The sequence below is a fragment of the Spinacia oleracea genome, chromosome 5 (genome assembly GCF_020520425.1).
Source record: "Spinacia oleracea cultivar Varoflay chromosome 5, BTI_SOV_V1, whole genome shotgun sequence".
Lineage (NCBI taxonomy): Eukaryota > Viridiplantae > Streptophyta > Magnoliopsida > Caryophyllales > Amaranthaceae > Spinacia > Spinacia oleracea.
Genome location: NC_079491.1, coordinates 83,472,799 through 83,492,777, shown reverse-complemented (window position 1 = coordinate 83,492,777; position 19,979 = coordinate 83,472,799). Strand labels below are relative to the sequence as shown.

General features: G+C 35.6%; 1 protein-coding gene and 2 long non-coding RNA genes across 5 annotated transcripts; 1 reads left to right on the top strand and 2 right to left on the bottom strand.

The window, feature by feature from the left end:
* Positions 1-233: 233 nt before the first annotated feature.
* Positions 234-2,522, top strand: LOC130461223 (uncharacterized). Its single transcript, XR_008921628.1, has 3 exons — positions 234-385; positions 487-1,948; positions 2,242-2,522. It is a non-coding gene; the product is annotated as an uncharacterized lncRNA (long non-coding RNA).
* Positions 2,523-3,790: 1,268 nt separating this feature from the next.
* On the bottom strand, positions 3,791-6,634 carry LOC110797224 (mitochondrial outer membrane protein porin 2-like). Its single transcript, XM_056829040.1, has 3 exons — positions 5,883-6,634; positions 4,616-4,824; positions 3,791-4,255 (listed from the first exon to the last, which is right to left on the bottom strand). Exons 1-3 carry the CDS (start codon positions 5,937-5,939, stop codon positions 4,243-4,245), a joined length of 279 nt encoding a protein of 92 aa, XP_056685018.1. The 5' UTR covers positions 5,940-6,634; the 3' UTR covers positions 3,791-4,242.
* A 6,741-nt stretch (positions 6,635-13,375) lies between these two features.
* On the bottom strand, positions 13,376-18,487 carry LOC130460878 (uncharacterized). 3 transcript variants are annotated; one of them, XR_008921070.1, is made up of 6 exons: positions 17,875-18,487; positions 17,509-17,656; positions 17,244-17,410; positions 15,654-15,684; positions 14,421-14,523; positions 13,376-13,590 (listed from the first exon to the last, which is right to left on the bottom strand). It is a non-coding gene; the product is annotated as an uncharacterized lncRNA (long non-coding RNA). The 3 variants fall into 3 exon arrangements; XR_008921068.1 differs by having other exon boundaries at positions 17,244-17,416; positions 17,875-17,995; XR_008921069.1 differs by lacking the exons at positions 17,244-17,410; positions 17,509-17,656; positions 17,875-18,487 and having other exon boundaries at positions 14,421-14,842; positions 15,654-15,762.
* Positions 18,488-19,979: the final 1,492 nt, after the last annotated feature.

The window sequence follows — 19,979 nt, the reverse complement described above, 5'->3', positions numbered from 1 at the left end:
TGCACATTTGCATAATTGCATGTGCTCACATGCATATATGTACCAGACAGATGTGAAAGATTTAGAAGGGGATTTAGAAGGGTGTATTGCACATGTGCTAGAAAAAGTCTTGGATAGTTTTCTATGTTCTACTGAAGCTTTCTGATGTCAAAGATTAATCATTCTTGTCTTTTGAAAACATAGTATTCTACTTTAACCGCATCACCACAGCGTAAAGGTTTTTGAGCTTACTCACATCTAGGTATTAGGTTGCAAACTTGCAACAGCTTCAAACCATCTGCATTACCCGCGGAAGTGGTTCTGTGACCGTTACCACAATTGTGACCACATCCGAGATGATGAACCATGTTTGGGACTTTGGTGTGATCATGTGATAAATAGAATGGTGCCCTTTTTTTTTTTGGTTCAACTTAAACTTATCTTAGCTAGTGTTACATTCTCATTTTAACTTTGAGCTCTTGACTGACTTAATTTCGGATATTTCAGGTTCGAACTAGAGCCGTGGCTTTGCAGAAGTGTATATGTTCAAGTGAGGATATACTGTCACATGCTAAGAAACTGCTGAAAGCAGAACTTCCTGCATCACTGAGACTTATAGTTAATAAAGGAGTTTAGTTTGTTTTTCAGATTTTATGGAAGTTTTTTGAAGTGTCCTGTTACTTTGTAGACAGATAAATATGCGTTTTTACAAGTAAAGATTTGAAGTCAAAAGTGTATTCACTATTCGATGAATCCTTCCACAGACTCAATTTTTTTTTTTTTTTAGATTCCAATGAGCCACAAGGGCAATATAAATTACAAATGGGGGTGAGGGGATTTGAACCTGAGACCTATTGTACACAGACCCTCAATCTTAACCACTAGGCCAAGACATCATTGGTACCACACACTCAATTATGATTGTCACTTGTAACTTTATTGGTGGAAGTAGGGATGTCAATTAGTTGATACGTCCGTGAACAACTTGTGTACAAGCTCGGTCTAAGCTTGTTCATTAATAAATAAACGAGTCTGAACAAAATTTTGAAGCTCGTTTAATAAATGATACTAGCTCGAACAACTTGGTGGTTGGCTCGTTTCGGTTCGCGAACAGCTCGCTCACGTTCGTTTATAAGCTCGTTTAGGGTAGACTTACTTTCAACTGGCCTAAGAAACTCTGGGAAGGAATTCTGATAGGATCACACTAGATCATTAATAAGATGTCTGAAATTTATTCCTTATACAGTTATACTTAAAAAGTTAAAAAGCTCTCTTCGTCAATCATGTTTGTACGTGACTTGAGTAAGTTTTACGGAGTAGTTGTTAATATTTGATGTCTTTGTTTGTCTGTTGTTTTCTAACAGGCCTTCGAGTTTCTCAGTTTATTGAAGATAAAGTTGGCTCGTCTGATCCTATCACGAAGATGTCTTCAACAGGGACCAATTCTCAGATTTCTGTCATAACAACTGCAGTTTGAACGAAAATACTTCTGATGTAGAAAAAAACAATATGCCTCTCAATAATATTCAATATATTTTTCTTCTCTGTTTTAATCCTTAAATTCATTGTTAGAATCACTGAGTGAAAAAGTAGGTGCCTACTTTCACTGTCCTAGAAAGTTTAACTGTTTATTGCCTTTGTTGTTTTTTATTCTCTCAAGGAAAGTGCAGGGGTTGAGCATACCTCTAAAGAACACAAACCTTTTGCACGCAATTTTTGGCGACAGAATATTGTTGCAGTAACAAAAACCCTGATGAAGTGACAGCATGTACCAATGCTAGAGTTGATACTGATGCCTCTTCCTCTAGTCGGCAAGATCAGTTTCGGTGGGTGGATGGTTACAAGTGTTCTATATGTGGAATAGAGATGCCTCTTGAATTTTTTGATGAAAGACAAGAACATTTTGATTTTCATCTTGCTGAAAGATTGCAGGAAGTAGCAGCTCAATGAATCATTGCTCGAAGCAAAGGTAAATACACCACTTTTTATGTCCTTTCGATTTTTTTTCCCCATTTTTCTGTTAATGCTCGACTGACCACTGATCTTGGAAAATACAAGAAATCTCAAGTATGAGTGTTGTGCCTAAGGTAATAGTGCAACAGGAGAATAGTATAAGTACTTTCACATTGCATATTAGCATAACCATTATCTCCCTTCGCATTTAGTTTTATGTCCTATACTGTTGATTTACCCCGTTTGAAGAAAGTCATAAGAATGTAAATCAAGCAGTGTTTATTTATGAAGTTATCTAATTTTTGTCAGGTATATTAAAAAAGACCAGGTTGTGAGCCAAAGTAGAAAGATAAGGCGCAAGTCATTACCAGAACAAGGCAAATATCTTCCTATTGATCTGCTTTTCACAAAGAGGATCAAAATACTTGATATTTTGTGATCTATCTGTAAAAAACATCTGTATATGTAATTCAATCAGAATTCTTGAACATTATCTGTCTTTTTTTGTTTATAGTCTGTGTATGTAATATGTAGGTACAAGGAATGGAAAGAAAAAAAAAGTTTGTTATAGTTGGTCTATGTAATTTTCTCATGTAAATTTGAACAATGAATGTGCAAGTACCAATAAATTTTAACAGTGATAAGGATTAAGGGTGTGCTATTTAATATGTAGTATAGAAAATTTATCAACCCAAAAATGTCTCTTGGAAAATAAATTTTGAATAAATTCTTGAAAAATAATAAAAAAAAGAAGAGGCTTTCCCCCATTTAAGTCTGAATTCGAGTTGCTAGATGTTCCTTCCAAAGAACATGTTGTTAGCTAAATAATGAATTGTAACGACTTAGCTGGATAATGCGTATATAAGAACTGAACCAATTATCGCGCCGTGGCCGGACCACTTCTCTAAAAGACAATTCCGCGCTACCTCCGATGCAGTAGAACACTTGTGGTTTCCCTCCAGGGTTAACACAACACCAAGGATTGTGTGCACTCACAAGCCTCGGATTGAGACTAGAATATTTGCCTAGAAAATATAAGAACAGTGTTTAGAGAGTGAGAGAGATACAAAATTAATTAAAACATCTTTTTACCAAAAAGAATAACCCGGCCCACAAAACCCACCCCACGCCCGCGAACCGCAAAAAGTGGGACCCTTTTTCAGAATTACAGCAAAAAACTTGGAGACAAACAGAGAGCTAGGAAGAGTAGAAGGAGTGATAAGGTTCTGGTTTGATGGCAAAATTCTGCACTTGGATTCCATCAAATTGAGTAAAGAGAGTTTGAGTATGCAGAGATCAATTTTTGGGGTTGGATTATTCCTTGGTGCTGTTGCTGTTAGACATGGTTTTGATTCTGCTTGCAACTCTGCTCAGTTGCTTGCTATCAATGATACTGATCTCTACCATTCTAAGGTTTTTTTTTTCTCTTTCCCTTCTTTATTGTCAAATTCTGTTCTTCATATACCAGTAAAAAAAAACCCACAAATAATGTAGCAAATTCAACAGCACACCATATTATTTAGTCTTTTACAAGGTTCATATGAAGCCTTCCTTCAATTTCATACAAAAATCCATACTATTAGTGATAAAATAAAGGTGACCCTATTGTGTTTTTGACAGTATTTGAGCAAAACTAATTTCATTTATATCTTTGTGCAGCTGGTAAGGTTCTATAGTAGAATGGGATTCAAAATCATGCATGAAGTAGATGGCTCATCAATGGAAGACCTTTCTCACATGCTAGTCTGGGGAGGTAAAGGAACAAGAATGAATGTTGATATCAAAGATCTTCTTACGAAATGGCGCACCATGTTCAAACCCAGAGTTTCAAGTGGCGAAACACAGAAAGCATGAAAGATAACACATATTCAACATGTGACTTGAAACAAGAGACCAAGTTGTTCAAAGCAATACAAAATGAGTGCTCTTTTAGGAAGATTATGTTGCAAATCACAAAGTACAGAAGATGCATACATGTACATCAAATAGACCAGCTGATTATCAGATGCTACTCATGGTTTTAGTGCAAGTGATATGCCGAGTTTTGGATGTGTGTCAATAGAATTGTAATCAAACTCAGCTGCCACTGTCAGTACTGACTTGGGTTTAAACTCGTTTTGCAGAAGTGCTCCAAAATTCCCCTGGTTATTATGCTTCAGCTTGATTAAGGTTAAATCATCAACAGCATATGATCCTCCAACAGTTTAAGTATTTCCATCTTCAGAAAATCTGTTTGTAAACTCCACTACTGAAGTGGTTCTCCCTTGATCAAGGTACTGTACATACGACGCTCTAACTAGGTCACCCTTTTCAGCTCTGGACTCTATGACAGGATTAGAAAAAGAAAAAAAGAAAAAAAAGCCAGTTTAGTTGGATATTGAATGATGACCCCTATTCCAAAAAGGGAAGGGGAGATTGAGACGTGATATTAATTTAAAAAGTCATTATGCAAAGATCAAATGTTTTGAAAGAAACAACTCTACCATAAGATAAGTTCAATTAAGCCTGTTGGGATGATTAAATCCTTGAGCATTTCAATACTTGTTCATTTTTCTAATTTTGTTCTATAATATTCTTTTCAACAAGCTGTAACATATTCATAAATCCATCTTTATGTTTCAGAAAATTTTAGCAGCAATATCACATGTGAACCGTATACAGTAGTACAAGCAAAGAGACTTACAAGATAACAGATGTACAGGAATCGGGTTTAGTCATACTAATGCCAACATTGTACTTTGTAAAATCGGAAATAGAAGTATCATAACCTGCCTCCACACCAATTACAGTGCTTGGAGTGCCACAGGTGGCTGAAACATAAAAAATAAGGGACTTGTTGAAGGAAATAGATGAATTGAGTGCTGCATGTTCATGGAAGTACTGAAGCTCAAGCTGCCATGAGAACAAAATTATCACAAGCACTTTAGGTATGTTAAAAATAGACTTAGACAAGCATGTGAGAAGACTTTCCAACAATACAAAGCTGGAAGCATATAAAAAACTCAAGTACCATAATCGGTTCATTTTAAAAAGCTTTAAAGCCTCATAATATTATTAACTGAAACTATATACTTCGTATATATGAAATAACAATGAAGGCATATCTAGAATTTTCAGCAAAGATAAACAACTTCTTAGTCTAACAAAAAAAACGAAGGAATATGATAGCCCCTTATAAGAAAGATCTCCGGATGATGGGGTGAGAAATACAATGTGTCTGCAATAGATTATAAAAATCACACCAGAAACACATACTCATTTTCCTTTAGTTTACCATAATCAACACATCTTATTAGATTGTCTAATTACTAAGTCTCTGAAAAATTGCATACTAAGAAGTCCTCAGTTTCTAACAAGCTAAAAACTCTATTTTTACAAGCATGCATAAACTGGATATATCTCAGTTAAATCCATTAAAAGTTGTGTTTGCATATAAGAGTCTCATTCTCATCATGTAAACTTGCATAGTTAAATAAGATCTTCGAGTCCTTTGAGAGAATCCAGACATATGAACATCATTGCTTTTCTTTCTAAATAATTTATGCTGAAACAACAAAATAAAAGAGATTAACAAAGTAACTGTGGATAGACCACTCATAGTCTCATGCCTCCAACCATGAAGTTTGTTGTTCATAGTCAAGTTCCTTTCACATCATGATTCATCACCCCTCCCCCCTACCTGTGGCATAAACCCTAGAATGAGATGAACTACAATGCCATACAAGGGCCACAACAAGAGTTGATAAATTTTGTTTGCTTGATTTGATTAATATAGGCATAGGCATTACAGTTTTAGAAGGCAATCACACAAGAATGAATTTCTAACTAAAGGTATCCTTTAATAGTAAGAAAGGGCATATTGGTGAAGCATGGATGATTCCTGAGTTTCTTTCTATGCATTTGCAGGAAAATTTAATTGATGAAATGACGTGATTAAGCCAATAATGTACCTTTGCTGAGTTGTAGTCAGGCAGCTTAACTGAAGCAATTGACTTAAGAGATGGCATAAGATCAGTCAAAGTAAGGGTTGTAGCTATCTGCTAAGAAAAGAGTTGAAACCGCGCCTATATATATTTTTTTGCTTTATACCTTGTCCTATTCACAAATGAAAAAAGGCATTTGCAGAAGAACCTACACTGGACTATGTATCAACTTTGACATCAAGAACTGCATTCTTGTATTTGAATTGTGCAGCCACGTCACCAATTGAATGACTTTCCTTTTGCAGGGCACTTGAAGTAAGGGCCTTCAGGTGAAGAAGACATCATTATCACAATTCAGAGTTGAAATTTTTTTCTGAAGTATACAAATCAAAGACACATACTATACCATAAACTTTAGAAAGAACGCTTCTTGGGCACATATTAGGCAACTATTCCAAACTCGAGGGAAAAAATAGGAAACGTAATTTGTCTAGAAAGAACAGCACGATCAACACCATGACAATAACATAGACACTAAATAAAGGGGGGTCAGAAGAAGAAGGAGTTCAACTTCTACCCTAATCTAGATAGAGACACTACCGGCTACCTCGAGCATAATAAAACTCTTGATTCCATACATAATTCAACAATGCAGCAGACATTACCGAAGGGGAAGTGAATTTAAGTTGGATCAAATGGAAACTGACAAGGCAATTCCACAATTTGAATGACAAGGACAAGAGTTTAGGGCTAAAAATAAGTATGCTGTTAAAGGAATGCCACGAGATTCTCCACGAGAGTCCAAAGATTGAAAATTTCCCACTAAGCTGAATATTTGTATAAACTAGTTGTTGGACCGTGCGCTAGCGCGCACGATCCCCCAAGGTATACAAATTTAGTTTGCAAAAATGTTATGTTAAAGATTAACATTTACAAATTATGCTAGAAAAATAATGCTAAAGTTCGATTTGCATGTAATTAATAGTATGAAATCATACATACGTTCAAAATATTTATGTCATTAATGTTGTAGTATTCCACAAGCAACATTGATATGAGAGACGAGAAGAAGGCGGAGGAAAGCTAGTATAGAAAGAGTGACGCGATAAATTTGGTAGAATGGGGGTATTGGTTCCCAACAAAAGGAAGAAAGAAAAAGGCAAAATAGAAGAAAAAAAGAAAAAAGAAAAAAAAGAGATACATTGACACATGGTAGCTATATGGCCAAGGTTATAATTGTCCACACACTATTGATAAGATTAAGACAAAAATAAAATTAAGGCACGGAATGGGGGCAAAATGGTAAGTACACTATTGGGTGAATAGTAATAGAAGTTCAAGGCTTTATAAGTGTTAGGATTGTAAGAAAAGTCAATGTTCCCAATCATATGAGTTATGACCTATGTTAATAATTGAATTAAAAACTTCAAGAAATGACGGAAAAAACTCTATCTACCCACCGGGTAAACTACCCACCACTAATAGAGAGTGTGGTAATGGAATCCACATCAGCTTTATTAATTGTTTTTTAATGTTCTATTAGTAGTGGGTTATCTACCCAGTGGGTAGATGTAGCAATGTCCAGAAATGACATTCAATTTTTCAAACAACAAAAATAACACCCAGAAAATTGCAATAATATGCAAATAACCAACATTTCCATTTTCCAGAACACATGAAAATTCCAAAAAAGAGAAACACATACAAATCCATCTTGAGTTTAAGTTGTGACACTAAATTTTCTATCATAGCGGTAATCTTTGTACAGAATTTCTGCAGAAATTACAAATGTACAAACTTTTATATAAGGCGGTCTTACACAAAAGACTACCTTGGTGTCATATAAGTTAAGCACTAAAATCAATTAGTTAAACACTGGAACTAATTAGTTAAGCAATGAAACTAATTAGTTAAGCACTAAAATTAATTAGTTAAGCAGTAGAACTAATAGTTAAGCAATTAAAGTGGTCTTTCCGGTAAGGCGGTCTTACACAAAAGTTTTCGTTACAAATGGGAGCCCCAAAAATAATTGATTAAAAATAGAAGCTAAATAATAATAAAATTTCAAAATTGGGAGGGATAAAGTAAAAAGAAGGCAAATTTGTTAAAAACTACTCCCTCCGTTCCAAAATGTTTGTTAAGTTTGGACTTTTGCACGTTTATTAACGTATAATAAAGATTCTTTTGGTTTTTTTTAAAAAAATAAACCAAGTAAAACCCCAATCCACTAATAATTACAACAACCAATAAGATTGTTTTATTTATCAAAATGAACCAATAATGGAAAAGCACAAAGATTGCTAACTTAACATACTTGGGAAATTGTAAAGAAATTTAATGAGTTGAAAAAATTGGACCAATTAAAATTAAAAGTTGGCACAAAAAATAATATTATAATAAGTTTATAAAAGGAAAGATTCCCCCCATGTAACAAACATTTTGAAACAACCTAAAAGGAATACGTAACAAACATTTTGGAACGGAAGGAGTACCTTATAAAATCTCGTTTTTGTCAAAAACTACCTTATTAAAATATTGTTGTAATTAACTGAAGGAAATAATGCCCTTGGTCCAAGTATGCATTCTATGTTAAGTCTAATAAATGCGGTTCAGTATTAATTAACAAGTTAATAATTCAGTGAGATCAAGTGAGCTGAATGCCTAGCTAGAGGCCGCTTCAGTTCAAGTGTAATTAATGATATTAATCCACAGCTTACTCTTGACTGAACCCGTAGGGTCACACAAATAGTACGTAAACGGATCAAGTATTTAATGGCATTAAATACTGCATCTATGGATATTCGGAATCGACGGATCTTGGTTTCAGTGGGAGCTGAGATCGTCACAGGCAAGAAATGAATACTCCGGAAACGATGATATTGCCGGAAACGGAAATATGGATCGTATTGGAATTATAAATATTATCCAAGTCGTAGATGTTGCCGGAAACGGAAACATGGTACGTATCGGAAAATATTATCGGAAATGGAAATATTGCCAGAATCGGAAATATTGCCGGAAACAGAAATATTGTCAGAATCGGAAATATTATCGGAATCGGAAAATAATTCCGGAAACGGAAATATTAAATATTTGTTCGAAACGGAAATTGATTCCGGAATCGGAAATATTAAATATTGTTCGTATCGGAAATGAATTCCGGAATCGGGAATTTAATCGGAAGCGTATCGTACGAATTAGCATCGGACGAGGCCCTCTAGACGAAGGCCCAGCACGAAGCCAGGCCGTCGCCCAGCGAGCCAACGCGCACCAGCGCACGCCAAGCCTCGACCAGGCCCAGCGCAAGGCCAGGCCCAGCCAAGGCCTTGGGCGCGCGCGCGGGAGCACAGCAGTGGGCCGAGCGCTGTGCGCCTAGCGTGAGCCGCAAGGCTTGCGCGGGTGTACGGTGCTCGTGCAATGCTTGTGCGGGAATCCTGAAGCAATCAGGATTCGAAGTGTGATTAAATCCTAAAACTATTAGATAATGATTATTTAATTAGAGTCCTAGTAGGGTTATAATTAAATAAATTAGTATCCTAATAGGATTCCAAAACCCTTTCCATAACTCTATAAATAGGTGCCTAGGGTCACATATTTTCAGAGATTATTCAAGTATTCAAAGTGAGTTTTTGAGAGAAAATTCAGACACATTTCTTACCTAAGAGTGCCGAAAATCTTTAGTACCTTAAGGGCGATTCTAGTTGGTCAATCTTAAGGCGGATCCGGACGTGCTGTGGACTATCTACGGAGGGACGACACTTGGAGTCCTAAAGACTTGTTCTTGTTCGGTTCGGGCGCAGCTAGGGAAGGCACGCAACAAAGAGTATGCATCTAAACTATGCTATATGATTATGTGTAAATAATATGTATTCCTGGCTAAATGGTTTTTCCGCATGATTTATGAATTGTCATATGTATCATAACCTAACAGTGGTATCACGAGCCTCTTATTATTTTCATAATCTAAATTGCATGAACATGGTTAAATATTACAAATTTGCAAGAATTAAAAGGGGTGATTAATTTTCGTAATTGTTAATTAATTGCAAATTGCGTTTATTTAATTATACGTACACAGTTTTTCGGCAGTTTCTTCGTTACTCATCCAAATCGAGTGATTTTTGTGTCAATTCCGCATGTAAAAGGCATTCTAAAATTTTGACAAAAATAATTATTTTTCTGCCGAACCCAGAATTCTCAAATTCGAAGCCTAACTATGACTTTTCGAAGGTTTTAGTTTTTCGAATGCAAAATTTCGTAAATTTAAGATGTTAAATTAAATATTTGCGATTCTTGTTGATAAATCTTGAATTTTTGATTGACCTACTGTATATGTTTAACAAGTTTGAATGCCTAGCCTTGTTAATTATGAAATCTAATTTGTAATTATGATTAATTTGTTGAAAATTAGAATAATTTAGAATTAATTTGATTTTCATAATTAATTATAATTTAATTAGAAACCTATGATTAAAAACCACCATAAAAATTGTAAATTTAAGATAAATTTTAAATTTTTATGACCTAGGCTTGAATCCATGATAATCGGAAATCAATTGAATAATAAATTTTCGATTTTTCGCCCTAAAATTATGAAATTAATATTATTTATTAATTTGTCATTAATTTTAAATATAAATTTTAAATTTTTATGCGATTCGTTCATATAACTTGCACGCACAAAGCAATGGACGCTTCGTGTTACCCTTAAGGGGTGTTGTATAGTGCGGGCATGCGACGACGAGCAAGGGAGCTCGTCGCCCGTGCGGCACGAATGCAATGAGCAGGGGCATGGTGCACGAGCACAAGGCAGCAGCCCTGCCTTGTGTCGTGGGCCACGAGCTATGGATGAATGGGCATGGGCGAAGGCAAGGCATGGCAGTCGCGTGTGGGCAGCAAGCGAGCTGCGCCACAACGCGCACTGCCTCGCGCAAGCGCGCGCAGCCTCGCGCGCAGCGAGCGCAAGCTCGCGTGCCACGAGCGCTGCGCCCAGCGTTGATCGCGCACAGAGAGCGATGGCTCGCGTGCATCAAGCGCTGGAGCGCGCGCAGCAAGCGCTGGCGAGCGCGCACAGCGAGCGATGGCTCGCGTGCGTCAAGCGCTGGCGCGCGCGCAGCGAGCACCACTTGTGCGATGGCTTGCGATGGGAAGATGCAGCAGCTATGCGACGAGCGCATGGGCTGCGCGCACATGGCCAGCGATGGCTGTGTGCGTGTGGCCCATGGGCATGCGATGCGTAGGGTGTTTGCGTTACGATTAGATCGTTTTTGAATGTTTAATTTGAAATTTTCAGTTCACGTAATTTTAATTAATTTTAAAATTAATAATTTAAATTATTTTCTTGGATTTTAATTTTGAATATTGTAATTATAATAAATTTTATTTATTCTAATTATTTTACTAAAATTAAAATCATGAATTAATTTAAAATTCGACTGAAATCAAATTAAAATTTTTTGGATTCAATTATAAATTTATATGGGCTTTAAATTTTAATTAAATTTGTATGTTTCCGGTTAGACTTGAAATACATTTTTATGTTTAAAATTAGTAAAGCATATGAATTTATTGGTTTAAGTGGGAGCGCTTTTAGTCATAAACTCTTGATTAGGTCTACAAATCCTTAAGGTTAAAACAACTTGATTAGAATTAATAAGGACTGAATAATTGGTAGATTATTGGTGTCCTTGATTAATTGCTGCAAATGTTTACGTGATGCATAATGTGTTTTACTAACCAGCTATGTGGGCCATTCATGATAATGAATGGGTGAATGGTATATATAGTATATGTACTGTTTTGCAGGTTATGAAGTGACTAGTATGGCCCAAATAGGATAGAAAATATGGTCTGCGTACCATTAATTTGAATGTAATTGGTCTAAAGTACCAAAGTTGTTTTTCAATTCAAATATGGTCTGCGTACCATCAAATAGTTGTAATTAGTTTTAATTATAGCTTATCCTATTTGAAGAAAATGGTACCTCCCACGGAGATTTTCAAGACGGACTTTGAAGTTAAAGCTTCAAGATGAAGTCGGGCCATACTAGATCACATTTATCTTATGCATGTTTTAAGTTATTTATTGCTTTTAAATATGTCTTAAAATGCATGAGATCAATAGCTTGATTATGTTGCATGATTAAGGATTTTAGTTCACTTAAAATCTAACCAACATAGTAAGAGCCTTCAGTTCCAAACTTAAAAATTGAGTTAAAAGGTGCCATGCCAAAATATACACTTGCTTGGATATCCTTTACATCAATCTAGTAATAGTTTTCGCTCAGCGAGGTGTTACTTATTGGTCCTAAAGGGGAAAGGTACACAAATAATTGTGAGTACATGTTAGTTTTGGTGAAACTCAACGATATAAGTAAGGAGTCCTTTTGGTCGTGGCAAAATCGATAGGTTTACCTAATAAGTTCTTAGACGTACCTATCAACCAAGAATAGTTTCTAGACTATTAGCAAAAGGCTTTTGCTTACCTAAGATGTTTTAGGATTAAGTCGACAAACTGTGCTTAATTCTTCAATGATTTTAGGATCTTGGAATCATTTTATTCACACCTGTCGGAACAATAAATTCGAATAAAATGCTAATAACTTGTTAAAATTGCATGATTGCTTTAATTTTCAAGTTATTACTCATGATAAATGTTTAGACTTTTCATGCTTCAATGTATGTCTTAATTATTGTTTATAATTAAATATCTTGCACTGCAGTAAATCCTTTTAGAAAGGTAACAGTAAATTTCCTCGATTGGTAGTGAATCCAAGAAAGATTCACGGAAATGAGAGAAAGTGAGCAATTTAAAATGTACGTTTCTTATAGCGACTTTTATGGTTGTTTTCGAACGTCAAAATCGAATGGCAAACCAATTGGTGCTTGTGAATTCAAAATACACTGTAGTTTTGAGATCATAAAGCATTGAGTCTAATACGCTCAGCTTTACCAATGGTTAACAACCTAATATCTTTGTCCATTCACTAGTAGAAAAAACCCTTATTGCAGCGGGCTTTTAGACCCCTGTTGCAGCGTACATCGTATGCTGCAACTGGGGGGCCTGCAACAAGTCTGAACTTGTTGCAGCGTACAATGTTCGCTGCAAAAAGTGATTTGTTGCAGCGGGCTTTTAGATGTACGCTGCAACAAGTGCCAAAAAATTGGCAAAATTTTGGACTTGTTGCAGCGTACATATATATGTACGCTGCAAAAGACTCAACTTTTTGCAGCGTACATTTATTTGTACGCTGCAACAAGTCTGAATTACTCAATTTTTTGCAGCGTACATTTATTTGTACGCTGCAACAAGTCTGAATTTTTGCGAAATTTTTTTCCCTTGTTGCAGCGTACAACATATATGTACGCTGCAAAAAAGCACTTTTGGCGGGAAAATTCTAATTTTGTTTAGGGATACCTAGAGTGCCTTGCACCAAATATAGAAACCTGTCAAAACAATAATAGAATAACGCAACCTGTATAACAAATATAAAAACAACAACTAGAGTTTTGTATACTATATATCCCAAAACCAAAGTGCACATATTACATTTAAATATATGTTCCAATTTCAACATAAACATACATTTTAATATAAAATTTATTCTATAACAACTAAACCAACTCGATCAAGCGCGCTAAAGCCAATAATAAATACTTGTTGGTAAAAAACTTAGCCCATTGCTCACAAACCACATCAAATTCCTCGCATAAGGCGCAATCCTCGGAGTGTAGACCTTTACAAAAACAGAAATTTAAATTAAACATTAGATTAAATACAAATTAAATATCACATTTTAACATTCAAGAAACTAATGACAATGTCCTAATAGTCTAAAATGAGTCCTTAGGTTCTTTAGTTCAAAGTTGGGAGCGAAAATGTCATTTTAGCCTAAATATGACCTATAACGACCCAATGAGCCTATAGGTGCATAAATAGATTGGAACGAGTCTTAGATCGTTAAAATTATGCATATTAAACATGTATTAAGTTTAAAATGAGTGCTTAGGTTCTTTATTTTAAAGTTAGGAGCGAAAATGCCTCATTTTAGCCTAAATATGACCTATAACTATCAAACAAGCATTAAATGGGTATAAGTAGATTAGAATAAGTCTTAGAAACTTAAAACTAAGCATATTTATCATATAATAAGTTTAAAATGAGTCATTAGGTTCTTAAGTTCAAAGTTGGGAGCGAAAATGTCATTTTAGCCTAAATATGACCTATAACGACACAATGAGCCTTAAATGTGCATAAATGGATTGGAATGAGTCCTCGAAAGTTAAAAATAAGCATATAAAACATTTAGTAAGTTTAAAATGAGTCCTTAGGTTCTTTAGTTCATAGTTGGGAGCGAAAATGTCACTTTAGCCTAAATATGACCTACATATGGTTTTTCGTTAGAACTCTTAGTTAAAGGTATTGTTAAAGGGTGATATGCTGAAGTCTAAATGTAAGGTGGCTTCTTATTTTGGGATAGACTAATAAGAAATGCCATCTCTATTTAGGAACGAAGAAAGTAAAAAATAATTGTTTTATGTAGTACTCCTGTAATCGTACTAATACCTTATGATTCGTGACCTGTTGCGGGAGTAATAACTCGATCACTGCCACATTCTGATTCATGCCCAACAAATTTTGGTTATTATTCATGGTACCTAGGGAGTTCCTGAATCAAGTAAAACATACAAAATGTGGCGGTTAGAACATTCACACAAGTGCAGCAACCAGAAACAAAAAAAACAATAATCAAGCAGCAGCAACAACAATAATCAAGCATCAGCAACAACAATAATCAAGCTACATCAACAACATAAATCAAGCAGCAGCAACAACAATAATCCAGCAGCAGCAACATTGCACTAGTGCAGCAGCAACAGCGTAACAACAGATCAATCAGCAGCAACATTGCACTAGTGCAGCAGCAGTGTAGCAGAAGATCAGTCAGTAGGAGCAGATCAGTCAGCAACAGGGCTGAGTAAAGAAAACTGCATACCAAAAATATTATCCAGGTAAATATCCTCACACAGGAGAAGCAGATAATTCGTTTCAATAAGGGAAATCTTCTGAAAAACTGGAATTTCGCTAATGAAAGGGACCATATGAACCATTACAACTGTTTCCAGGCGATCAGGTAGACTTTACCCGGCACCAAGCATATTTTCATTCATCTTACGGATAAGGCACAGTAAGATGTAATGTAACCACTTGTATCCAACAATGGACACTGAAATTGCAAACTCACCACGGGTGGATTGATATGTACTTTTGCAATCACCACTCCAAATTCTAAAAAAAAATAAAAAATTACCACGAAGGCCCAAACTATAGTTCAAACATGCTAGCAAGGAATCAAAGTAAATGTTGCCTCCCCATTTTCTATATAATATACCCTGCATAATTCACTGCAAACAAAAAATAAAGGGACTATATGTTGGGTTCATTGGTTATGATAGCAGTTGTGATCTAGTAGTAACAATCGTGATTGAAGATTGCAGTTGAAAATGGATTCATGCATTGACTTAGGATCATGAATCATCATTTCAGGGGCAAGAATAAGCAAGCTAATAACACAATAGCTTGCTTATTATTGCCATCTTAGTTTGAAGTTCTTGAATCTGCTCTTTTAGTCCTAATTCTCACCTAAAAACAAACATAACATCAACTTAGGGCAGAGCTTTCCAGATTAGGACGTGACCTCAAATGTAATAATTGCATAAGTATTTTTACAGTTAACATATGACCAACCACCTCCCCAAAATAGTAGTAGACTCTGGCAGGTGAATATGATGATGTTACCTTCAGCTTTCCAAGCATCATTGTTACTGCACTGTATAGCACAAGACAGACTGCTAAAAAGAATATGAGAAAGTGTAGCAGAAGAGCAGCATCAACTGTAATCAGTGGCACATGATCCTGTTAGCAGAAACGAAAAGAGTAGTGTTACAGAACTACCAAATGATAGGAACATATATGTGACTATTACGATAATCAATCAAGGAACATCATAGGTTGATGCTGCATGACAATCAATGATGGTCAGAAGTTCGGCAACATGTAAGACTTGCAACATTGGTAACAAGCAATGCCATCTCGCCTCACTCACCGAAAGATACCCACATGTTTGCAAGAATCAAGGTAATTTATAAAATTTCCAACACTATTTAAGATGATTCCACAAGTATCATAGATCCTTAGTGTCATTAAGGCAATTAAGAATCCATACCAAAATTATAAATTTAAAAATACAGATTTAATCCATAAACGTCCTTAGGTCAGCATTTGGCTGTGGTCTAGATTGACGTTTGATAATTCTACACCAAACTCCCTTGGTTCAGAAACAATAATCAAATAGCACTAGAATAATTTATGTTCTTTTGTAAATGAAGAGAGGAATTGGCACCGCTACTTAGACTTAGTGTCTAATACTGGGTAGGGTATGAGAATGATCCAACTACTATAAAGTGCCTTTAAATATTACATTAGGCACAATGTAAAATTAAGCTGAGCGATAAAACATTGAACAAACTATACACCTTATTTAAATTAAGTACTTGGAAAGTGGAATCCGACCAATACAAACAAACAGCAAAGCAGATTTTCAAAAACTGTAACCTTTCAATTGATTCACTCCAATATAATACTTCTATAAGATATTAAGATCTCATAATTAAATCATGCAGTATAAAAAAGGTTAGTCAACTACACCTTAATCCAGATTAAAAATTGCTCTTTAGTCTCTACTCCCTAGGATATTAACCGACAAAAATAGTTATCCAAACAAATGCAACCTACACAGTTGCAACATGCCACTCCAATTACCAATAATCGCAAATTCACCATAACTATAATCTATACATCTAAGAAAAACCATAATGACCTTTAATATAACCCTGATATCAATCTCTTTCCTTAAGAAAGTTAAGCAATCAACTTTGAAAAGCATGACTAATAGTCTTAATTTTGGGTTTTCTTTTACTTACGCGCATTGCAGACCATTTCTTGATCGAAATAAACCTACTGTCATCATTGGTAACTAATCGCCCACCAAATAGCTACCAAATTCCTAATGTTTCAAATTTTCTGATTGAATTGAATCTGGACATCTCTGTCCTAATTAAATCAGCGGCTTTTTTTGCAAAATATGGAACAAAAACCAAGCAAAATTGTAAAATTGATTCCATGCGATTATCATACTTTTGATTCAATTTATGAAGTTAAACAAATTAAATTGCAGAATTGATATACCGCAAGATTAAATTTCAATATTAGCGTTTGATTGAAGCAAATAATATAAAATATTTGAGAAAAGGGAAGAAAACAGAAGCAGCGGGAGGGTTGAGGGAGGAGAAAGGGAATGAGAGAGATTAAGAAACGGGAATACCTCACCGGAGAAGTCGACGACGATTGCCAATGAATTTGCCGTTCTCTAGAAAGACGATGCTAAAATGCAGGTTTCTTTGAAGACCTAGCATCAAGAAAATTAACCATAAGGTAAACCCAATAATTCCGACCCCGCAACAAGCCCGAATTACAGTGAAAAACGTCTCCACTCCCTGCAACTGAAAGTTAGCCAGGTTAGATATAAAGAATATAATGTACGCATAATTGAATCAAGAATGAATACAGCAAAGAGGAAAGTTTAATAACTCACTTCACCAGCACTTTTAAGCTCCTCTTCTGAACAACAGCTCCAAAGTGGATGCGCCCTGAATGCGACTTCCATATTGGCAAAGAATTTCTGAACTGCGGCACTATCCTTTTTTGGATCAGGAGGATTGTTTGGGAAGGAGACAATGAAACTGCCAGAAGCAGAAATACCACTTTAAGCTTAAATTTCAAATTAAAACCATCAATTGTGCATCATTATGAAAACTGAATTGCAATAGTTTTCCAATTAAACTCATAAACTAATTTGTCAACTTAAAAAGCACTCAAAATTAACAACAACTAACATAGGTAGCAAAAACTTCTTTAAATTAGTATCAGGAGAGAGAGGAAGAAGAATGGAGTGTCGTACCTTGGGCTAGAAACGAGCAGCAACAATGGAGGAGAGGGAAGGGGAGAGCAAGACCATAATTAGCATTCACAACAACGAACAAGGAGGCGGCGGCGACGACAGCGCCGTCGCACCCAACAACCAGAAGGGGCGGCGCAAGCAATGGGGAAAAGAAAATTGAAATCGATTAGTTAGGGTTTTGGGATTTTAAATCACGAACTTATTAAATCAATTGAAGGAGAAATTGAAATCAACTTACCAATTAGTGATGGATTGCAAATGATGTTGTGTTGGTGGCCACCATTATTGGCGGCGACAAACAGAGGAAAGGCGAGCACGGAGGCGGGACAACACCATCAACCACAACAACGCAATAACCATCGCAATAACCATCGCAACCACCACACCAGCAGCGGCGACATGAAGGAGGTGGTGGCCGGCGATGCAGAGGAACGAAGAGAAAGAGTGTTCGAAGTGAGGAGAGGAGAACGGGACGCGAACAACGAGAACTGAAATTTTGAGATGCGTCTTAGGTTTTTTTTTAGGGGACGACGCAGGGAAAGGTAAGGGAAGAAGAGGGAGTTGAGCGCGAGAAATGAAAATTTGTATTCTGAATCACTTAGGGAGCAATTTTTTACCCGGCTATTGCAGGGGGCTTTTAAATTGTACGCTGCAACAAAAAGTTATAGCAGGGGGCTTTTAAAATGTACACTGTAATAAACTTTTTTGCAGGGAACAATTAAATTGTACGCTGCAACAACCCTTTAAATGGTTTGACCCGCGTTGACCGATTGGTTGTTGAAGCGTATTAATACATGTACGCTGCAACAAGGGGGGTGCAATAGGGGTTTTTTCTACTAGTGATTTAATTCTCGAATAAGTCTAGTCCCTAGACATTCGAATAGATCGATGCTTAGAGAACTTTAGAAGCTTCTGGTAAGATCATCTAGTTGAAACTTAATATTCAACATAAATTAAATGGTAAGAACCTTGTTGGGGTGACATTGGACATGTCTAACAAAGTATAAAAGTCAACACTAAAGAATTCAATTCTTAAGACTATAAGTAAGGGTACAAGAAATAGGAAAACGAGGAACAAATGAAAGGAATTTACGATTCCGTTTCTACCTATAAGTTTATGTTTAAAGAGAAGTGACCTAGCAATCAAACTTCCTTGGTATCATATACCGCTTGAGGTTCTTACTTCGGTAATAACTCAAACAATGGAAGCTAGGATACACTAATGACCTACAAGTGGGAAATGAAGCATAGCAATGCTACATTAGTTGTAGGGTCATCTAGTTTGTTTTAAGTCCTTTCAAAGGCTGGAACTTAATGTTCCATAATCAACATACCTAAATTTCTGTTTTCAAACACAGAAAGACTCACATTCAAGAAAAACAAAAACAATGTTTGTTTGTTTATTTGAATGAAATGGTCAATTACAGGTTGAGTCAATATGCTTGATTAAAACAAACAACTCTTTAAAGAACTTTACTAGGTTCAAATCAACCCCTTGATTTGAGTTCCACTAATCTTTGGCATTGTTGCTTAGACCATATCAACAAATTAACATTCAAAAGCTCTATTTTGATGGACTTTTGAAAGTTCATTGATTTCTAGATCAATTTAAGACGACTAGTCTTACTTGTTGAAAGTAACAAAAGATATGAACTATTGTTAGAACGCCTAGACAATAGAGTTCAAAGCTAAAGAAAGATTTTATGACTTTATTATTTCACATGGATTTGAGTGAATATAGGTTTATTTACTCAAATGTGATATAAGTTGAATCTGTTTGGCTAGTTCAAAGATTCAGAAGTATAAAATCCACTTGGCAATAAATCATAAAGATCTAGGTTAGATCATGTTGATGATTACTTGAGACCAAATATGATCATCAATGATTGTGTGTTGTAATTTCACAATCTAGGTCCATAAGATATGGCATATCTTAGTTGGAATAATCGAAGTCAATTGGTACTTGATTCGATTAATGATGAATCAGAAAAACTTTTCCTATAATTTCTAAAACAAAATGCTCAACTACCACCAAACTAAACCAAATTCGTCAAAGCTATTGAAAAGTAATTTCAGGATATCTTTTCAATTATATATATCTAAAG

Bases quoted from the DNA above. Each gene is read 5' to 3' on its own strand.
- LOC110797224 (XM_056829040.1), bottom strand. From the start codon at position 5,939: ATGCCATCTCTTAAGTCAATTGCTTCAGTTAAGCTGCCTGACTACAAC. The intron at 4,825-5,882 runs GTACATTATTGG...TTCTCATGGCAG, and splicing joins CTGACTACAACTCAGCAAAG to CTTGAGCTTCAGTACTTCCA.